A 19,529-nucleotide genomic window follows, 5' to 3' on the forward strand; every position below is an offset into this window, starting at 1 on the left:
CAGGTTGAGAAGGTACTAGTGTATAGTTGAGCAGATTATGCTTGCACACTATGAGTGTAGAGGGAGTAGGTTAGCATGGCAGCAGAATTTATTCAAAGCAGACTCAGTACACAACAAAGGCTCCATGTGGCATGGCCAAATACAAAGGCAACTGGACTCCTTGATACAATCATCCAGAATAGGTGTGTCCTTTGAAAATCCAGTTGCAACAACAGTAAACAGGAAGAGTCCATTGTTCACCCTCACAGTATTGGATGGCTCATAGAGATTGTCCAATCTAAGGACTTGTGTGGGTTGGATGGGAGGGCAATTGTTCTCCCTGTTCGAATGGGCAGAGAAAGACCCATTGTTCACCTCACAGTATCAGGTAACTTATGGACATTGTTTAGACTAAAGCTGGTATTAGTTGGACAGGAGGGCAATTGTTCTCCTTAGTAAAAAGGGGCAGAGAAAGATCTTTGGAAAGAAAATACTCTGAGCAAAGAATGCCTCACAAGTTCCCTTTTCTTTTACAAAGGGACACATTACAAAGGACACTGCTACTGACTCAATAAAATGATGCTCAGAAGTACGACCATTTAACTGGACAGTCCTACAGCTGAATATTTTCTACTGTTTTACAATGTCTTGTCTCTTCAACTGTAAGACCCAGGCCTACAGCCAAATGGGTAGGTACAAGCTGCACAGAGTTATTAAAGATTTTGCAACTAGTTCAACTGTTTGGAAGTCTTGCCAAGGGGAGTCCTTGTATGTGGTGGTGAGTTTCTCATGCAAGTAATTGGACTCAAGGATTACTAATTCTGCACAAAGGACCTGATGGATTAAACCTTTACAACCTGAATAGCTTGAAAAAAATCAAAGCACCTCTTCATAACATTGCTTTGCATGGCAAAGTCACTGCTTTGGCCTGGCTAATGATATTGACCAAAAAAGACTGTGGAGATACTTTATCCTTTGGCACACAAAAAGGATGGCTTGCTGTTTGGCAATGGGAATCCAGCACAGTAAGTAAAACTGAGGAAGGAATCACTTTGTTATACTAATTTTGCCTTGCACTTGATAGGATCAGTTTGCAGAAATACATGCCAAAGTTGTATCAGACAGTGCTGGTATAATGTGCTTAGCAGCTGATACAAATGATCACAAAACAAGTAGCTACTGCTTAGCTCTTGGCACACAGAGCATAGTATGCCAGATATGGATCATCAAGAAAACTCATGTAAAAAACATTGTATCAATTCGATTGGACAATACAATACCAAGATCTGTCATTTTTTGCAGCAATTCAGAACACAATCTGTATGTTTTTGGTACAATCAACAGACACATGTGAGTGGTGATCAGGTTGTGATTTATGTCAGGATAACAATTTTGTGTACAGGTTGACTGTAACAGGCAAGGATGGCCATATCTCAGAATATTACATACTCTTCACACACATGTATGTACTGTAATAGCTTACAATGACATTTAACTAGAATATGTTGATCATTGACTTATCAGAGGTAATGCAACAATGTCAAGGGGCAGACATTATATAGCTGTTGATTGCTTATCTGACCAGATACAGCTTTATACAAACTCTGGAACATGTACAGCTTATGAGTTCTACACTAATGTACTAATAAGGCATGTTCCAAAGCAAGTGTGCTAGGCTGAAGAAGATAAAGTCCTGGTTGTAGGGAGTGACATAGGCATTGTCTATGTATTTGACGTTGAGACAAGGAAGAAAGTCAAGGTACTCTATCATTCAGAGAATGCATTTGTACAAAGCATTACTGTAAGTTTGAACAATTAGTACAATTGGCAGCAGACTGACATTATTCACTTCAATCAGACTCATACAACTTCTGAGAGCAGTTACATAATATGTGGATTGACAGACAAAGACAAGGAACTGTTTGTCTCCTTATGGATAAAAAGCAATCCTAGCAAACCGATTATTGAGGACCTCTAGAGCAATACTTGGTCCAACCCCCTACTGACTATTAGTGACATCCTTGGCTTCTTATGTGGGTGCATATTTCTCATCATTTTTGTCATAGGAGTTGTAGCAAGTTTTTCTTATGTATCAGTATGAGATATCTATCCTAAGATGAGAGATAGTGTGACCTGACCAATAATTTCCACAGTTATTCGTGCAAGGATCCATAGGGGTACATGGGCAATACTGTCTTCTGCTCCAAAGAATGCTTCAGAATCTATTGGATAATTAAATGGTAGTATAACTAGTCTGGTATACATGTGAATAGATTGTGCTATAATACAATATACTTAATCTACCTAGCCAGTATGGCAAAAGAGCTGATTCGAGGGGTATTAAAGGAGATAACAGTATGGCCTGATAACAAACACTCTGCACACAAAACTCCCTAGCTGATTGTGAGACGTGATTGTGGCAGACTTGCCATGGGATAAGACAGATAATGTTCTCCACTAAGAGGTATGTTCTGGAGGGTCATAACTGTAGAGTAAACATGGCAGAATTTCAGCCAATTCTATAGTACATTATAATACTGCCTCTCTATTACACCATTTGCCCTTAAGTTGTAAGCTGATATCTGTATGTGATTGATGTAATATCTATCCTACAGATAGTCCAGCACTGCTACAAACAGTGTCCCATTATCTGTCACTAACTCTAGACATGCCCTGAACCTACACAACAATGCCTTGAAAATAAATGTGCCAATTGCCCTCCTGTTCTCCATCCTCAACATCCAAAACTCTGGATACCCTGACAATGCACACCTTGCATGCACAATGTAATGATATCTCCCCACCCTTGGCATGACTTTTGTGTCAATGTGAACCTTTGCAAACAGTGGTGCCACATCTAGAACAGTCAGTAGAATTACCACCTGTGTTGTCTGCCTCAACTAGTATTAATGACAGGTCTTAACAAAATACTTTACATTGTGTGCAAGTGTTGGCCACCAGAACCTCTCATACAACCTTGTCTTCACTGTATACACCCCTTTGTGCCCTATAAAATTGTGTACAGCCTGTACCAATTCTGAATGTTTCTCTGGTTCCATCACTACCACCTGTGAATATCCCAACTTTGACCTCCTCCAGATCCTACCCTCCTTGACAAAGAACCTACTTGCATACTTTATGAACACCCCCCATCCTTTATCCCCTACACCACCTGGTTGCTTCCCTTCTTTCAGGAACTCCTTCACCCATTCAAGCCTCTTGTCCTTCCTCTTCACACCTTCTGTTACTATAAACCAATCCTTCCTGAGTAATCCAATACTGTTGGATTCTTTAGATTCAGCAGATTCCCCAGATCCTATCACCAACACCTTGTATGTCACTCCTACACAGAATGCATATGCAGTATCTATCCATTCCTTGAAATTGTCCTCCTCTACTGGATCTCTAGGTACCATCTGTCTCCTAGACAAGCCATCTGTACATGTAAATTCAGTAGCTGGTATGTGCCTTAATTTGAAGTCAAATAAGAGAATCCCTACAATCTACCAGTTGATTGTGGCATTCTACTGCCTCCACTGTACAAGGCTCAAGCTAAATACTGATCAAAAGGTGCTAACACATTGCTAGAGTAATGGTCTCTACTGATACAGTGTCCATCCTTTAGCACTATCTAGTGTGAAGCAGTATTATTAGTGTATTAGCAGAATTATCAGAGTGTGTCAGATTAGCCAGAATCTGTGCTGTGTCCTACATTTGAGGGCAGAATGCACTTACAATATCTGCACAGTGTGAGTGCATCAGTGAATGCTATGAGCTTCTGGGCTTTGTAGTGTTTTGAATACATCCTAATGTATGCTTCCAATCTGTTGTTAGGTTCATAGTATCTATTCATTATGTACAAAAAAAAGGAAGCTGTGTCACATCATTTGCCTAGCTGTTATGGATTAGCACTTATAAGTTGGCTTATTAAGGTAAAGCTCTTACTACTACCAGAGAGAGCACAGCAATCTTATTTTTGTCAATCTGGAAGGAGGCAAAGTAGCCTTTGACTGCCTGTAGGTCAACAAACTCTTCTCCAGAAGTAGATGTAGAGTATATCCTTGCTGGAAAGTCTGAATAATGGGTGAAAGGATCTTGGTCCACATTTGTTACTGTAGAAAGATAACAAACACCAAAAATTGTGTGCCTATCTACAACAGAGATTCATTCAATGAAGGCTAGTACTGGTCTGCTAGAATTTCCAGGACAGATAACCACTTGGCTGTTCCCCTAATAACATTTGTGTGTAGTATATTGAACATTATTAAACCTGTATTGAGAAGGTTTGTTTTTGCAACACTACTTTGCATTTCTTGCATACTGTGCAACATTCTTCCCTGAGTCAATCTTGCCCAATACATTCTGATCTGCTTCTGATACCAGTACTGATGGATATGCTTTATTAGCAACTGATAAGCAGGCTTTTATGCCTAGAGAACAGTCAGGGTGTGAAGCTAGTGTCTACAACCTTAATGTAGAGATGAAAGCATTATAAAGTGTGGTTTTGAGCTGACCTGTACAGTAAACAGTTAGTGTAGAGGGTGTTAAAGCATGAATGACAATCTTTACCCGTCTTGTTATTGCTTGAGGATTCTTATAGCATACTAATGAGCTGCTCATAAGGATATGCCCACCACAAATAAATTGAGCTATAAAGCTTAAGGAAGTCTGTGATATGTTTTGCCATATACATGTTTAGGGTAGGTTTTGTATATGGATGGACCTCTATGAGTCTACATATATAATTCTTGATGTGCTTGTCATATGCAGAAATGGCTTCATCAGTTATAGTGTGTTTACACACTATACTGATTGCTTGAACTAATTCTATAGTGTGATCCAAGACATTTTCAAATCAGTCCTTAGCCTCATTACTCTTGTGTGTACCATTATAGTAACAATATGTGACCAGTGCTAACAGCAAATATACCATACAAAGGGTTCACTACTCATCTGCTTTGATCTTACCAGCAGAAGGCAATCCAAAATCATACAGTACTGAACAAATCCATGTTGGCTTTGAGGTGTGTTTGATAATGTGTCAAACATAGAGTATTAGTTTAGCTGTTATCAGCTTGACTGTCAGAACTGTAGAACAGAGTGGCCTTGAGTAGAAATACTGTTTGACAGTATGAGTTTGTACTAAGACAACATAAAAACCCTCCTCACCCAATTAGCAAGTGTACAAGCATAATTTGATTTCTGAGGTTGGTTTCATGCCTGTCCCTCATGCCCTACTGTTTCAGCCAGTGTCTCTGGTTCTAGCCTTAGTGAAGTCTACACAAAGGAAAGTACCTTCAACTTCTTCTTACACAATTGTTGGACAAAGCTTGTCCTGCTTTCATCAATGTCCCTGTTTTCTGGAATAGGCTTGACCAGCATGTTGTGAATAGCTGATATGTCTTCAATTTTGTTCTGATTCAAGGCTGTACAGCTTAGTAAATCTTCAACTTGCTTGAAACAGAAAGCATAGGCTGGAAGTTCTAGTAATAGTGCTGAGGCTGCCTTATCTGTTAGAGAGAAGATGTTTGTGAAATGGTTGTTAACTAGGCTAAGGAAAAGACAGTGTATTGGATTAATGACTAGCTGCTTTGAGGGATTCCAATATGGTAAATACTAAAGCTCTGACCATTACACACCATATTCTCTTGTAATGCATTTCCTCTGTACCTCTGAAGAACAATACTACCAATCTTCTGCCTTTTGTCACAGTGTCTCAAGATCCCTTCATGCAAATTCCCTGTCAACTTCACCAAATCAACTCTTTAGGCATTTACAGATAGAACAGGGGTGGTCCTTACTCTCATGTGATACAAGACCAGCTATTTTCTGGGTGGCTGGGAGGTCATTCGTGACAATGATAACTGTAGCTTGAGCTCAACAACTGTCTAGGGCAGATACTGTCTGTGAGAGGATAATCCTTAGCTCCCATACTCCTCTAAGTTTGTCCACAAGATTGAATATGTACTTGTTGATTTTGGTAGTAGGCAGCTTAGTAGGGCCTGGAATTATAACAATCAGGAACATGTTTTCTGATTTATACTGGATGTCTTCAGGCAGATTCAAGCAAACTAGAGAAATGACACTACAAGACACACTAGCTACACTACTCTAGACACCTGCCACATTGAAAAAATCAAGGTTTAAGGCAAATGCAAAGTGTAGCTCAGTATTCCTTTCAACAAATAATGTCCCAGATTGGTGTCCCTGGAAGCTTTGCAAGAAATCTGCTTGGAAAGGCCCTTTCTGAAATTCAGGACTGCTTTGCCCCTACTATAAAGTGTACAGAAGATTGTCACATGCTCTGTCAAGGTAGGCTTCAGTTGAGGGCTGTGAGGCCAGCCTTGCCATATAATCAAGAATAGAGTAGTATGTAAATGTTTTGTATGGCCTCTTGGTAGACAAATCTATGAGCTGTTCACTACAGGAGTACCCCCCTGTCAAGATCTCTGTACAGACCTCTGGAGAGATAGCTTCAGTCAAGGACCCATTGACTGTTATTTGATAAAAAGTATAGTAAGAGGGGCAGACAGTATACACAGTAGACAGTCTGTCCAACCTAAACCTTGCCCTGACAGCCCTGGAATCCTCTGGAATGTGTCTGACTATGTATTCTACTGTCTCATCATCCTTGACTGTCTTCAGAATAGCTCTGACCAGGCATTTCAGCATACTAAGTAGTATGTCTGCAGATTTCTGACTTAATGTAAAGTAGACAGTGCAGAAAATTGAGATGAACATAGCAGTCTGTACAATATTATTTTCCCAGTCTACTGGCCAGGCAAAAAGATATCCTTAACATACATATATTAGATGAAAACTGACATATAACTCTAAGAGAAACATACTACAATCAAACACTACTGGATCACTGCTAAGCTCTGAGTTTGCTGAATGAATTGACTCCATGCCTAAGTTATTACTGTCCAGAGGCATATTAATGTCAGAGTCACAGAGATCAAGGTTGCTTTGCATCCTCTCAGACCCTCCTGTAGTTGTGGATCCCTCATTGCTAGACACGTCTGCATGTTCTCCAGGAGCAGTGGATTCTGTGTTGTTCAGCCTTATCTGAATAAGATGTGCCTTATGCTTGCCTTTTACACAATAAACTCCCTAGAGACCATCACAATTTAGTGTCTTTGAGCATTCATTGCATGTACACAATGCTTGACAAAAGCTGCTTAACAGTTGCAGCATTTCGTTCCAGCTCTACAGACTGGCTGAGCACTCAGTTGAATTGTGTAGGACCTTCACTCAAAAAATGCATTATAATGTATTAATTACTCAATTTGTCACAAAGAGACATGTTTAAAGGTGTAGGAACCAGATGATGATTGCCTTTCAGTCAGTTGTAAATTCTGATTACCTATTGTGGTAGCTCTTTTCATTTCCTGCTCGAATGAGAACTCCTTTGTCCTAAGAGCCTATCATAGCCAATATTAGGAGGGTCCCAGCCTGATGTGAGACAGTATTTAGCAGCTCAGTGTTGGATTGGGCATATCTGCCAAATAAACTGATTCTGAGGTCAGATTGAACCATTGAAATAAAGGATCAAATTCTTCCTCATGCCAACTGTACAAGAACATTTTATATGTGTAAACATTATATCTACACATGATTAAATATACAACAGATGCTATTGTCTATGATGAAGCAATGACTAGGGCAAGCAGAATTGGGCTTGACACATTAGAGCTTTGGCAGAAGTGGTAGATTACAATCTGAGTGGCTCCAAACTACTGTAGGTTTGTCTTCAGCTCTGATACCTGCTTACAGGTAGTGTCTTTATGTCTTTGTTGCATTGTTTACTGTAATGTCTCAATGTGTCATTCAATCCAACTCCAAGACTTGAATTAATGTGCAAATTACATACACAGGCAAAAAGAAGTGTGGGTGTATGTAGGAAATAATGTTCAGTACCTACTATCAGCCTTAGAAAACAGTGGCAATTACTTGTGTGTTCGTCTGCATCTTATCTCAAACAAGCCTGGGAGCACACAATGATGCACCAGCACTAATCATCTGTTTGCCCTTCATGTCAGCCAACACAACAGCCTTACACATTAGAACCCAAGGAATGTAGCATGGCAGGTATGTTTGTACATCTATACTCTGACTATCAATGTATTGATTGTGTGAGAAGCTCTAGTACTCGACAGGGCTCACCACATTTCTCAATTGTATCAACCTGACACATAGTCATCCACACCCTTACACAGTTCCTAAGGAATACAGTATGGCAAGTGTGTTTGTTTGTTTTGTCTCACAATCTGTTTCTTGCTTGTCATTTCGATTACATTACAGTCCTGCACTTTGGTTCCACTCAATGTCAAACAATCAGCAAAGACTACAGGGTTGAGGCTGACAAAGACAGGAGGTACAATGCTTGTCACTGTCACTGTTTGTGAATGGCTCAAAGACTGGGAAAGACAGAGGATGTGATGTTTGCCTGTTCTGTACTTTGGGCAACTCCAGTGGCTATGTAGTGCAGACAGACAGAGGCAATGTTTGTATCAACAACACTGACTAGAGTGCCTGGGGACCAGGGTGTGATAAGTAGATTAGAAGTACAAAGAGAATTGTTCACTAATGTGTGAAACTTTTATAATATTTGGTGTGGTTGGCATTAGTGATTCAGGTTGCAAGTCATTGTGTGTGATTGACTTTCAATGCAAGTGAATTGTGTCAGAAAGAGAAGCCTGGAGGTGCTTCACTGTGATTCACCTGCATCTTTTCTTTCATTGCTAAATACTATGTATTGCCCCTTTTGTACAACACTATATTTTTGTTGAGAACTTAGGATTTGCATTTGTCTCATATATAATTGAGCATTAAGCAGCTCATTCTTGCTCTATATCAAATGTTGTCTCTCATGATTGCTACTGACCTGGGACTTTACATGTACCCTAACTTCTGTATGACAGCTTTTCATGTATCTATACAGTTAAAAGGACAATATAAAGACAAAATCAAATACAGTTCCTTCAAGTGTATTATGAGGTAAATATTCATTCCAACTACACTTAGGCTCCAGAAACGTTATCTTGCATTAACTTACACACATTGTTTTTGCATCAAGACTGCCCTCAAGAGTGATACTTCCTAGTAAAGCTGCTCTATTGTATGCAATATCTTGAGGTGCAGAATGTAATTGTTGCCAAACCTACACACACCTTCTTGAGAGCTTACAGACCACTCTTCAAGTAAAAGTACATTCAATTGTTTGTGGTAACTGTACAGGACTCCTTGAAAGTCTGTATGCTAATGCTTGGTAGTGTCTTCCTACTCCCCCTCACTAAGCTTGCTATGGTTGCCCTTGTCATCATGTGTGACTGTGATGCATTAAGGGACTTAATAAAGAAATAATTTTAGGGCAAATATGACACTCACCTCAGGGTCTGTTGCATAGGAAGTGTCTGCTACCAGAATGAGCAATTGTAGTCTGCTACAGCACTTGAGAAGAAGACTCAGAGACAATACAATGTTTGCTTAGTAATGGGTCCTCAGCCTCATTTACTGGGTCTGAGTATGAGTGGATCTTGTTCTCCTCTAGCTTGGCCTTCTTTGACTTACAAGTTGTCTGGTCTTGTGAACCAGGGCCTGTAGTAACAGTATTAGTTTTAGCATCCTGACAAATATGCAAATGGTCCACAATAATAACATTGTGTATTTTGTCAAGTCCTATACAATTAGGTTAGCTAGAAATGAGCTGGAGACAATGACTTCTTGCCAGAAGAGGTGTACCTTCATTGTCTGAGTCAAGTATAATGGGCCTCTTACTGTGCCTCTTCATAATATAGTTGAGCAGAGGATATGAGGGAGGTTGGGGGAAAGAAGCAAGATGTCTGGAGGATAGGAGAAAAAATAATACCCTCTGCTAGAAGTAGGCTGTGCATCAATTAGACATGCTGGGAGATGAAGAGACTCAGACTAGGTTGTTTGATTGTTTTGCCTTCTGAGACTAGTCAGTACAGTTTGTGCCTTACCTTGCCCACCCTACCTGTAGCACTTGTATAGATTGACCAAACATGATACACTTGTCAAATTTACCTTTTCCCTAGTTTACTAGGCACCTTGTTTGTTTCAACAATCACACTTAAGTGTTTCTGTACAATTGTAGCAGAATGTTAGACTACAGTACATGAAATGTAATCTATAGAATTTTGGGTCTTGATTCACTACAGCCATACTGTGCTTCTTCTCCTTGCTCTAGTAGAGTCATCCTACTTTTAGTGCCCCAGAAAAGGGGCTGGTGCAGGGTGCCATATCTGTCTTCTTTTTAATCCAACCAGCTTGCCTCAGAGAAGGGAGTGTCACAGGGCAGAATATTGGTCTCCTTTTAAGCCCAACCAGTCTGCTACATTAGCCTTAAGACTAATACCCATTCCCTTGTTAACAGCTGAAGCCCCTGCTCCCCTCATATAGACATGAACATACTACCTGAAGAAGAAATCAGAGGAATCAATGAATTGGAATCTGACTCAGAGGACTTGGGTGTAAGGTATGTGAAGTTGCACACTTGCTGTGTTTTCAATAGCTCATTATCTCTCTTATTTGAATCCAGAAACACCCCCAACCCTCTAACCACTACTGAGCTAACAACACTAGAGCTTCATGAGCTTATACACAAAGGCTACATTGACCTCAGCCCCCTGTATCAGAGAAGTGTGTTTTAATGAAGTGTTCTGTATCACCAGATTGACTTAACCTGAGTTGAACAAAGACCTTGTTTGGAGCAGGGAAAAGCAAATCATATTAATAGAGTCAATCCTTAGTAATTACTATATTCCTCCTGTACTGTTTTGTGTCCAGCCTAATCCAGACAGGTCTGATATACCTTTGAGGGTGTGTATGGACAGAAAGTAACAGTTGTTGTCTATTCAGTCATTCATCAATGGACAGGTATACAGTTCTGTGATTATGCTTGAGCTCAGACATTAAATGAATCTCTTTTAGATTCCCTGTAAGCTCAGTCTCATTCATACTCTCAAAGCTGCTCATATCCTTGTTCACCAAAGACAGAAACCCAACCACAAAAATGCTGTTCTATTACAAGCTTCCTAGGACTCAGACCAGGAAGAAACAACTTCTTAAGGAGAGTTTAAAGAACGAGTTTGATAAAAAAATGATTGTTTGTGGTACGAGTACCTTTTTTGCATTATTCCATTTTTACTAAATACTTGCTACAGTAGAGTATAGAGGCATTGAGCCTACAGTCAAATGCAACATTTTCTAAAGAGTGCAAATGGGTGTTCTGTTAACTGTAGCTGGTGAGCCAGACTGTGTGCCACATATCTTGTCTGTTGACAGATTGCTCACCTTTTTAAAGAGAAAATGGTAGCCATATCAACACCATTTGCTGACTGGATAATAGAGCTTGACAACACACATACAGATGGAGATGACAATAGACTGAATGTGGTCCTCAGGTGGGATACCAGTCAAGCAAAGCACTTTTCATACATTGTACAGCTTGTGTACTGTTGCAAGAAACTACCCAAGCAATCGGATGTGACCAATCAGAAGATCACAGTATGGCTATACTGTGATGATACACTAAAGGAGGAACTTAGACAGAAAATCGATTGGGTGCTCAATAAATACCAGCTTATTACAAGTTCTGACAATCTTAATCAAGCATTCACAAAGGTCAAACAAATTGTTGTCCCAGTCAAGTTTGTATTCATGAGTATGATAACTATGATGACAATTATACTCACATGATTAGGGAAGTCCTAATTCATTTTTTTTACAGGTGTCCTCATTTATGCCTTGCAAGATTGCAATGATTCAATTATTGCAAAAGAGATTCTTGGTCTTTGAAAGGCTGTTTGAAGTCAGCACACTGACATTTGTACAAACAAACGTGTTACAATAATGTTATGGGGATACATTGAAAAGGCTGCAGAGCAATGTAGTATTGTAATGGATACCTTGAACTCGACAGCTGTCACTAGTGGTATAGGAAACAAGACAAAGCAAAAGTGAGACAAAGATGACTAGGGTAATATGTCTACTCCAGCCAAGGGATTGGGTTACAAATATTGTTGCTTGTGACTTGTGTATCATGTTACAGTGTCTTTGTCTGTATTACTTACCCTCAAATTTCATGGGCAGCTTACTTTCCACTACAATATTGTCCTATTCTGATACGTCCCCAAAATCACTGTCTAAATCAGAATCAATGTCCAGAGTTTTGTCATTTTGATCTTCTACTTATCTTGTCTCCCCAGCCTTGAAATCCTTCGAACTGACTTTCACCTTTGGCTAGGTTGCTAATGTCTTCTTTCCCTTTGCATTCCTTCACTGTGACCAAGCCCTGTTCCTGATGCAGACTCAACTGTGCTATCTGCTTCATCTGTGCTTTCTGTCTCTTCAGGTCTAAAAGACGTCTTGTGCAACATTCTAAATCTGATGTGAACAACTTGCAATATGTTAATTTTAGTAGTGATTTTGTCTTTCTGATTGTCAGTTGCCCTAATAAGTTTCCATTGGGACATTCTGGGCCGTCATCACACTACTACAGCTTCCTCTTCTCATAAGGCTAATATACCTTGAGAATGACTGTTAATCATTGTTCCATCCAATTTCACACAGAACTGAATATCAGACATGTAGATGAATTGTATTTGGGTAGACTGATATTATTCATCCATGACTGATTGTGTACAGACCACTTCCATGTGCTTTGAACAGTACACACACATAGTAAAGATACAATAATTCCTTATTGTATGTTGTCTCCATAGTCATAGCCTCTGAGTGAGGTAGAATAATTTTGTACAATCTGATGTTATCCACATAATCCAAAATTGAAACTACTACAGTCCAGCCTTGTAACTGATCAAGAGTCTGTGGATAGCATTTAGGTTATTGACTTACATAAGATATTTCTCACTTTTGCTCTTGGGTAGATGTTTTCAACAACAGAGAATGTCTTTTCTATCAAACTTCAGGAGTGTGTCAAAGATCAAAGTCTGGACCTTTGGTAGAGCTTGTAGGCTACAATCAGACTTACTAGAACACATGCAGGACACACTGTGAAGTAAAGTTGTTATCTAACTGAGAATATGGGGGACAATCATCATCTTGGAACCAGCACCTAAGGACAACAGGATAATTTCTTGTGTTTCATAACTAACCAAATTTGCTAAGACAAAATACAGAACCATTCTTTTCTTAACTATTGCAAATAAAACATGCATGATCCCTCCACTGAGGGTAACAGCAGTAATGAGCATTCTAATGACCCACATGACCATTCTTGGCAAACTTGATCCTTACACTACACCTGCTCCTCTTTGGTCACTGCTTGTGCAAGACGTGCAGATTCCTTTTTAAGGCATGCTTCAAGCAATATTTTGGTGATTTGGTGGACATTGTTGGCCAGCACTGATCCTTACTGTCAGCTGTCTACAATCAGTGAACAGAACAGACAATATCTGTGTCTGAACTGTAAGACACTTGCACACTCTGCCTATGTCTTCTTCTACACTCATAGGGACAGTAAAGTGTATGGAAGAGGGATTATTTGTCTCATGTTAGTGTCAGAGTCAGCCTTGTCAGGTATGAATTCAATGTCCCCTACTAGTGTAAGTGTATTACAGTACTGTTCAACCATATTGTAAAACAAGACCAAACAGTCTAATTCCCTTCCTTTCAACAGACTGTCCTTGTTATAATTCGGAAATTCAAGGATAAATTCCTTAAGTCTAGGACACATGATGCTGATTCCCTGTGGTCCATATCTACTCTGGGGAGCTAGCTCCTTGAAGAAATTGGGTGTGAACTGGAATTCTTTCATATGAAGCCTCTCTAAGTTGGGTATGCAAATTAGAAAGCTGAGAACACACTCAGCTAGTAAGGGATCCCATTTTGCATTATAGAGTGAAAGAGTCTCTAAGTGTTTGAATGTATAGTTAGGCAGTGTATACAACTCTAAAGCTTCCTGAATATCAACATTGATTGGAGGCTAGTAAGTGAAGCATTTCAGTTCAGGCTTGGGTACACTTGTCAAGGTTTCCTGAACTGTGTTAGGAGTGTATTTGACCTCAAGGGTAGTCAATTTCTCCATTGATATGGTTGAACCATTGAACACATCCTCAGAGTCTTCATCAGCCTAATCCTCAAAAGGGATATTATAGAAATTTATCTTGAGGGATTCCAAATTCAGTACTTTTTGCATAAAATTTTGAAAGGCCTTGTGTTGCAGATGGCCCCTATAGTACAGAATAACATCCTGGAATTCTATCCACCTTAGGCTATATAGTTGCCTATTGCCTATTTTAATGGCAGGATTCCCTCTAATACAGAGGTATGCTAACTTTGGTGAATTTGTTGTATTAATGTATATGTCTGGACCATTGCTGTAGATCCAACAAATTGTGAGAGTCTCCAACATTAGTGTATTAACAAGCTTGAACTTTGACAGTCAATCTGTACTGATGTCAAAGTTGAAATAAGTGTGTAGCCAGTGATGCTACTGAGTAAGAATCATTTCCATGATTTTCTCCTAGGTGTTGTGATAGTGCTTCTCATACTTTCCCTAGACACTGTTATAGAAATTGTCAAGTAGTAACTTGGCCTTGTGAATGCAGATCATCTTAATATTAAGTGGGCAGTTCCTAGACCTCTTGAAACAAGTTGCAACAGTCCTTTCAAGCTATTTTGTTTGTTTCTCACTGTCTTGACAGGAGAAAGACACTAATATGAATGTCCATAGTAGCAAGTATCCTTCAACTACAAAACGCCAGCTCCTACAGATTTGCAACAAGTGAATGGGTGCAAACATGGCTCTGTCACACCCCTTAGGTCTCTACCTCTGTGACTCCTGGACAAAATTTAGGAAAACTTTGTAGAGCACCTCTTCCAGCAACTCTTTAATCCAACAAAGAGGTTGAACCATGTTATCCCTATATAATCCATTTATTGTTGTATAGGAACACTATGAAGTTCAAACTTGCTGATTGACAAAGGGTAAAACTCTTGACACTAACTAATCTATGGTATGGATTACAGATGGCACAGATAATAATCTTGAGTATACACTAGAGCCTTAGTGTGACAGGAGAGGACTGTAACCTAGCTGATGATGACAGAGGAAAGAAAGTTGTTCAGGAGCACTATACTACACACTTGAACACACAGAGTGTATGAATTATGTGTCCAAAAGTAGGAAATGTTGTAATGACTAACATGAGTTTGTGAAAATATACAGCCAGTTCTGAGAAGTATTCATCATGATAATAGATTCTCATCACTCTATTTTGTGTAGACACATCAAAACTTGTCCCCTCCAGATAAAAATACAATTCCTTTGACTAATTTACATGATCCTGGCTCAACCTAATTCATTAAAAAATGCAAACTGATATAAAATTATATGCTGTAAACCTAGTCTCAGTAATAATCATACTTGTGAATGTGTCTCTGGAAGGATGTGAGAAACTACTACTAACTATGAGGGTGACAAACACTTTACAGAACCATAGTTGTACAACACATACACAGATAGTCATTCCTACACTCATTGTATAGAGAGTCAATGAAAGTATCTAGCATCTCCAGGCACAGTAGTAATGATACAGTGCTTGGTGAAAGAGATTCACACACAGTAGCATAAAGACTACATTAGTATTACTCTAGGGATTGACCCTTTTAAGAGTTACACATCACAGTTATACAACTCTAGACTGGAAAATAAATTGTGATGAGTGATAACAAGGAGCCAGGAGATTGACAATCTACAAACAAAGGCACACTACAGGAGAATTAGCTACTGTAAAGAGTGACTCAGTTGTACCCAATCGTGCCAACCCTGATCACAGAGAGCCAGATCTAACAACAAGGGCCACATGCTGAACTCAGACTGGTCTATTTCACAGACACAACACTAGAGCATAAAGAGACACTCTGCCTACTGAGTGTCTGTGAGACTTCCCAGGCAACGTTCTAGCCCTGTAAAGAAATTCTGGAGCTTGAAACAATGAAAAATGTTAGCAAACACAAAAAGAAATAGAACCAATATGTATCATACCTGCTCATGTCTTCATCAATACAGGGCTTGCATCACAGACCATCCATCATACTCGTCCTGGACAAATAACAACAGAGAGAAGACCTACTATTGTAGCTGCCCCAAGCAAGTAGGTAGGGAATGGTGGTAGGGAAATGTGTAACAATGCACAGGATGCTGAATGTTGCCTTATAGAATGGTATGAACTTGGAATGATAACTTTGTACCATTCTTCAAGGGCAGCTGTGAATACAACCAGTGACAAATCATTTATACTGTTCAGTCCAATGTGGTAACATGATACATGCATGAAGTGCAAATGAAGTGTATAGGGAATAGCATATGTAAATGTATGACCAAAGTGACAAGAAATGGAAAGTAGTATAGGCAAACAAAACGTATGTATAAATACAGCACCTTGACTTTATGTGCCCCTGAAAGGGTCAGATACACTAAACTGCATCACCTGCATACAAAGCATCATTACTCACACCACATCTCCTTCTCTCTCTCCTCTCTACCTTAAGGGACTCTTTGAGTTCACATTGATTCTCTAGCTTGTGTTTACAGCTACAATGTGTAGTAAGTACATTTTGCCTTTACTTAGCTACAATGGCATTGGCCTCAGCAGTTGATACAGGAACCCCTGCAAGCTTGTTGTCTTCTTTGTCAAACACTACAAAGTGGGCATGCTTGTAGGCAAATACTGCTGGAACAGCCTTACAAGACGTCACTGATAGTATAAGATAGTTGTACAGCTGAGTTGGTGTATCAAGTAGCCTTGATGTTGCCTAGAGGAGTGACAAGAGTGGTCAGGAGTTGATTGTAATAGTAAGAAGGAAGGGTGTTCAGACACAACATGCTTGACTATTGAACACACAGAGTGTGCAAAACTATCTCTGAATGCAATTAAGACTGTGTGACATGAGTCAAAATTTGTATGATAGATATCCATATCTAGAAATATTTTTGCACATTTGATGTGTTCAAGAGTCTACAGAAGCAAATCTAGCAACTTTTCTCACTCTGTCATCATGGCCATACCTGGTAAGGGTCTGCTCATCATCAGTAGTACAAATAGCATACTCACAAGAATATTGATCCACATGTCTGTACTGATATTTTGGAATATGTACTACAATAGCCTGTATAATATGTACTACAATCAAGACAGTATTACTTCTGTATTATTTAGTGTTCAGTCATGAGTAGAAGGGTGTTGTCAAGGCAAGTCTAACAAGTAAAGTAGAGGCTATATACTCACCCTATTCACTAGGTCAGATAGGCCTCTATGACAGCTTGCTTGACATACTAGCAGGCCAGCTACTCCTCCAGTACCTTGGCAGGACCTTTACCAGGCACCTGAGCAAGTACTGTATATCTGACAATTTGCCAGACCAATACTAGACAATGAAGAATGGGAGACAATAACAGCTGAGCAGACAAGGGCTTGTCATGAAAGGTTAAACTTTCTCCTGGGGGCAACTCAAGCTCAGTGCCTACAGTACAGGGAACCAGACAGGGAACAATACAGGGGCTACATTCAAGGTTCTTTGACTGGCTCTTTAGAAGATTGTCCTTGTTGTCCTCTTGTAATGATTGAAATGTATGAACCTATGTGCTGCTTGTTTCATTGTGGTTGGTTTGCAGGAGCCTGGTATTGTCCACTCTACAGTCTTGTACAGTCATTTCCCACATGCAGCAATTTGGAAAATCACCTTTTTGAGTGCCACCAGTTTATAACATATAGTTGGACAGTCTACAGGAATGCAAGTACCTACTTTTCATTGTATACACATACACAGTCTAATCAGTTATTTAGCCAACAATCTGGGAGGAAAATATCTAGTGCCTTGTTCTGAGTATAGTACTTGTAATGCCACCTTTCCTGCTGCCTGATGAACAAAATTATGTGAACCCCCTCTTACTATAATCTAAGTTTGAACACCTTGTACAAGCATTTGTTTGACTCTGTACTATTGAAGAATTTGAATGATTAATGAATGTGGCCATTTTTAAGTAAAAAGTACAATCCTTGTGTGTAGCAAGAAAAAGCAAGGCCTCCTCTTTATATTTGGGTGGATTGATTGCCCACTACTGACAAAGTACAAACTGTCAACCAACTGGCACTTCTATTCTTTATTAGTACAGTTCTCATTGTGAATGAGACAAATTCGTAACTGCAGATGGTTGTAGTTCTCAACCTGGCTGTCTTTACAGTCACCATTGGTGCATAGCTCATGGGTTTCAGTAAGCATTTGCCAATAGTATTTCTGAGTTTCTGAATTCTGATACTTATTCACTTTTAGCCTAGAAGATTGTGTGAGCAATGTAGGCTACATGAGACCTCAACAAGATATTGTCTCTTGGTACTGACACTGAAGAATCCCACAGAAGTGCAATGCTACCCATAGAAGGCAAAATCAAGTTCAACAATGTTGACTTCTCCTATCCTGACAATCCAATGTTCCTGTCCTCCAAAGTACGTCTCTTCTGTTTAAGCAAAACGAATGTATTGTAATTGTTGGTGTGTCAGGTTCAAGCAAATCCACAATAGTGCCTCTCTTGCAATGATTATACAAACCAAATTCAGACTCAATCACAATAGGTGGGAACAGCTTACATGCAATGGATGTCAAACATCCCTGTACACATATTACTGTTGTTAGCAAACCCTAATCTTTCAATGTGTTCATTGTAGAGAACATTGCATATAGGAATGCAGGGCTTTCACCCAATAATGTCTGCTACAATGTGCAAGCTGTACACATGCATGACTTCATTATGTCTCTCCTACAAGGTTACAAAATGCATGTAGGGGAGAATGCTTTACTAATCTCAGGAGGTCAAGCCTAGTGACTCACTATTGTATGTGCACTCACTCGTCCTGCACGTGTACTTATCCTAGACGAATGTACAAGTGCTCTGGATCCAGAGAGTCAGGCTGCAGTCATAGAGACAATTTGTTCTGTGAAAGTCAGGAGAACAATGCTTACAGTGACACATAAATGACCTGTGATGCTGTGATCAGATTGTTGTTATTAATGCAGGCATGGTTGCTGAGAGGGGACATACAATGATTTGATTGTACAGAACAGCACAACTTGCAAGGAGTAGAGAGTGGAGAGTGGGTGGGTGAGTGATTACCTTGTTCTTGCTTGATTGCCTACTTTCTCTCCTTGGACTATAATATAGGCCCTTCTGAATTTCTGTTTCTTGATCCTGATGATTATTCTCTAATAACAAGCATTTTTTTTATTGAAACACGTTCAACTTTCATTCCCATTTTTGACTGTTTGGTTTCCCTGGTAGGATCAAATTCTTATTTTCTGTTCTGATTTATTCATTGACCATTAATGGTTATCATTTTCTAACTCTCATAACTCCTTAGACCTAAATATTTTTGTACTTTTAGCCCCATCATGGTTACATCTATCATAGTGTCACAACTATAAGACTGGATGACTCTTTCCTACTGTATGTTTGTCATTAGTAATATCTATTCAATTACACAAAGTGATCAGTAAATGTATGA

The 19,529-nt window shown here is 39.5% G+C and overlaps 3 protein-coding genes across 3 annotated transcripts; all 3 read left to right on the top strand.

The window, feature by feature from the left end:
* Positions 1-622: 622 nt before the first annotated feature.
* FOMMEDRAFT_25085 (uncharacterized protein) lies at positions 623-1,957 on the top strand (the record flags this gene model as incomplete). The annotated part of the gene is made up of 8 exons (XM_007261703.1): positions 623-668; positions 712-747; positions 934-1,004; positions 1,064-1,329; positions 1,382-1,441; positions 1,571-1,592; positions 1,655-1,780; positions 1,838-1,957. The coding sequence occupies 8 exons, from the start codon at positions 623-625 to the stop codon at positions 1,955-1,957; spliced, it is 747 nt and encodes a 248-aa protein (XP_007261765.1).
* An 8,449-nt stretch (positions 1,958-10,406) lies between these two features.
* On the top strand, positions 10,407-11,967 carry FOMMEDRAFT_130894 (uncharacterized protein; the record flags this gene model as incomplete). Its single annotated transcript, XM_007261704.1, has 7 exons — positions 10,407-10,480; positions 10,517-10,644; positions 10,703-10,841; positions 11,002-11,117; positions 11,169-11,194; positions 11,311-11,654; positions 11,817-11,967. 7 exons carry the CDS (start codon positions 10,407-10,409, stop codon positions 11,965-11,967), a joined length of 978 nt encoding a protein of 325 aa, XP_007261766.1.
* A 6,886-nt stretch (positions 11,968-18,853) lies between these two features.
* FOMMEDRAFT_72652 (uncharacterized protein) lies at positions 18,854-19,006 on the top strand (the record flags this gene model as incomplete). The annotated part of the gene is made up of 1 exon (XM_007261705.1): positions 18,854-19,006. A coding segment is annotated over one exon (153 nt), but the record flags the coding sequence as incomplete, so codon positions are not given.
* Positions 19,007-19,529: the final 523 nt, after the last annotated feature.

The sequence above is a fragment of the Fomitiporia mediterranea genome (assembly GCF_000271605.1).
Source record: "Fomitiporia mediterranea MF3/22 unplaced genomic scaffold FOMMEscaffold_1, whole genome shotgun sequence".
NCBI classification, from domain to species: domain Eukaryota; kingdom Fungi; phylum Basidiomycota; class Agaricomycetes; order Hymenochaetales; family Hymenochaetaceae; genus Fomitiporia; species Fomitiporia mediterranea.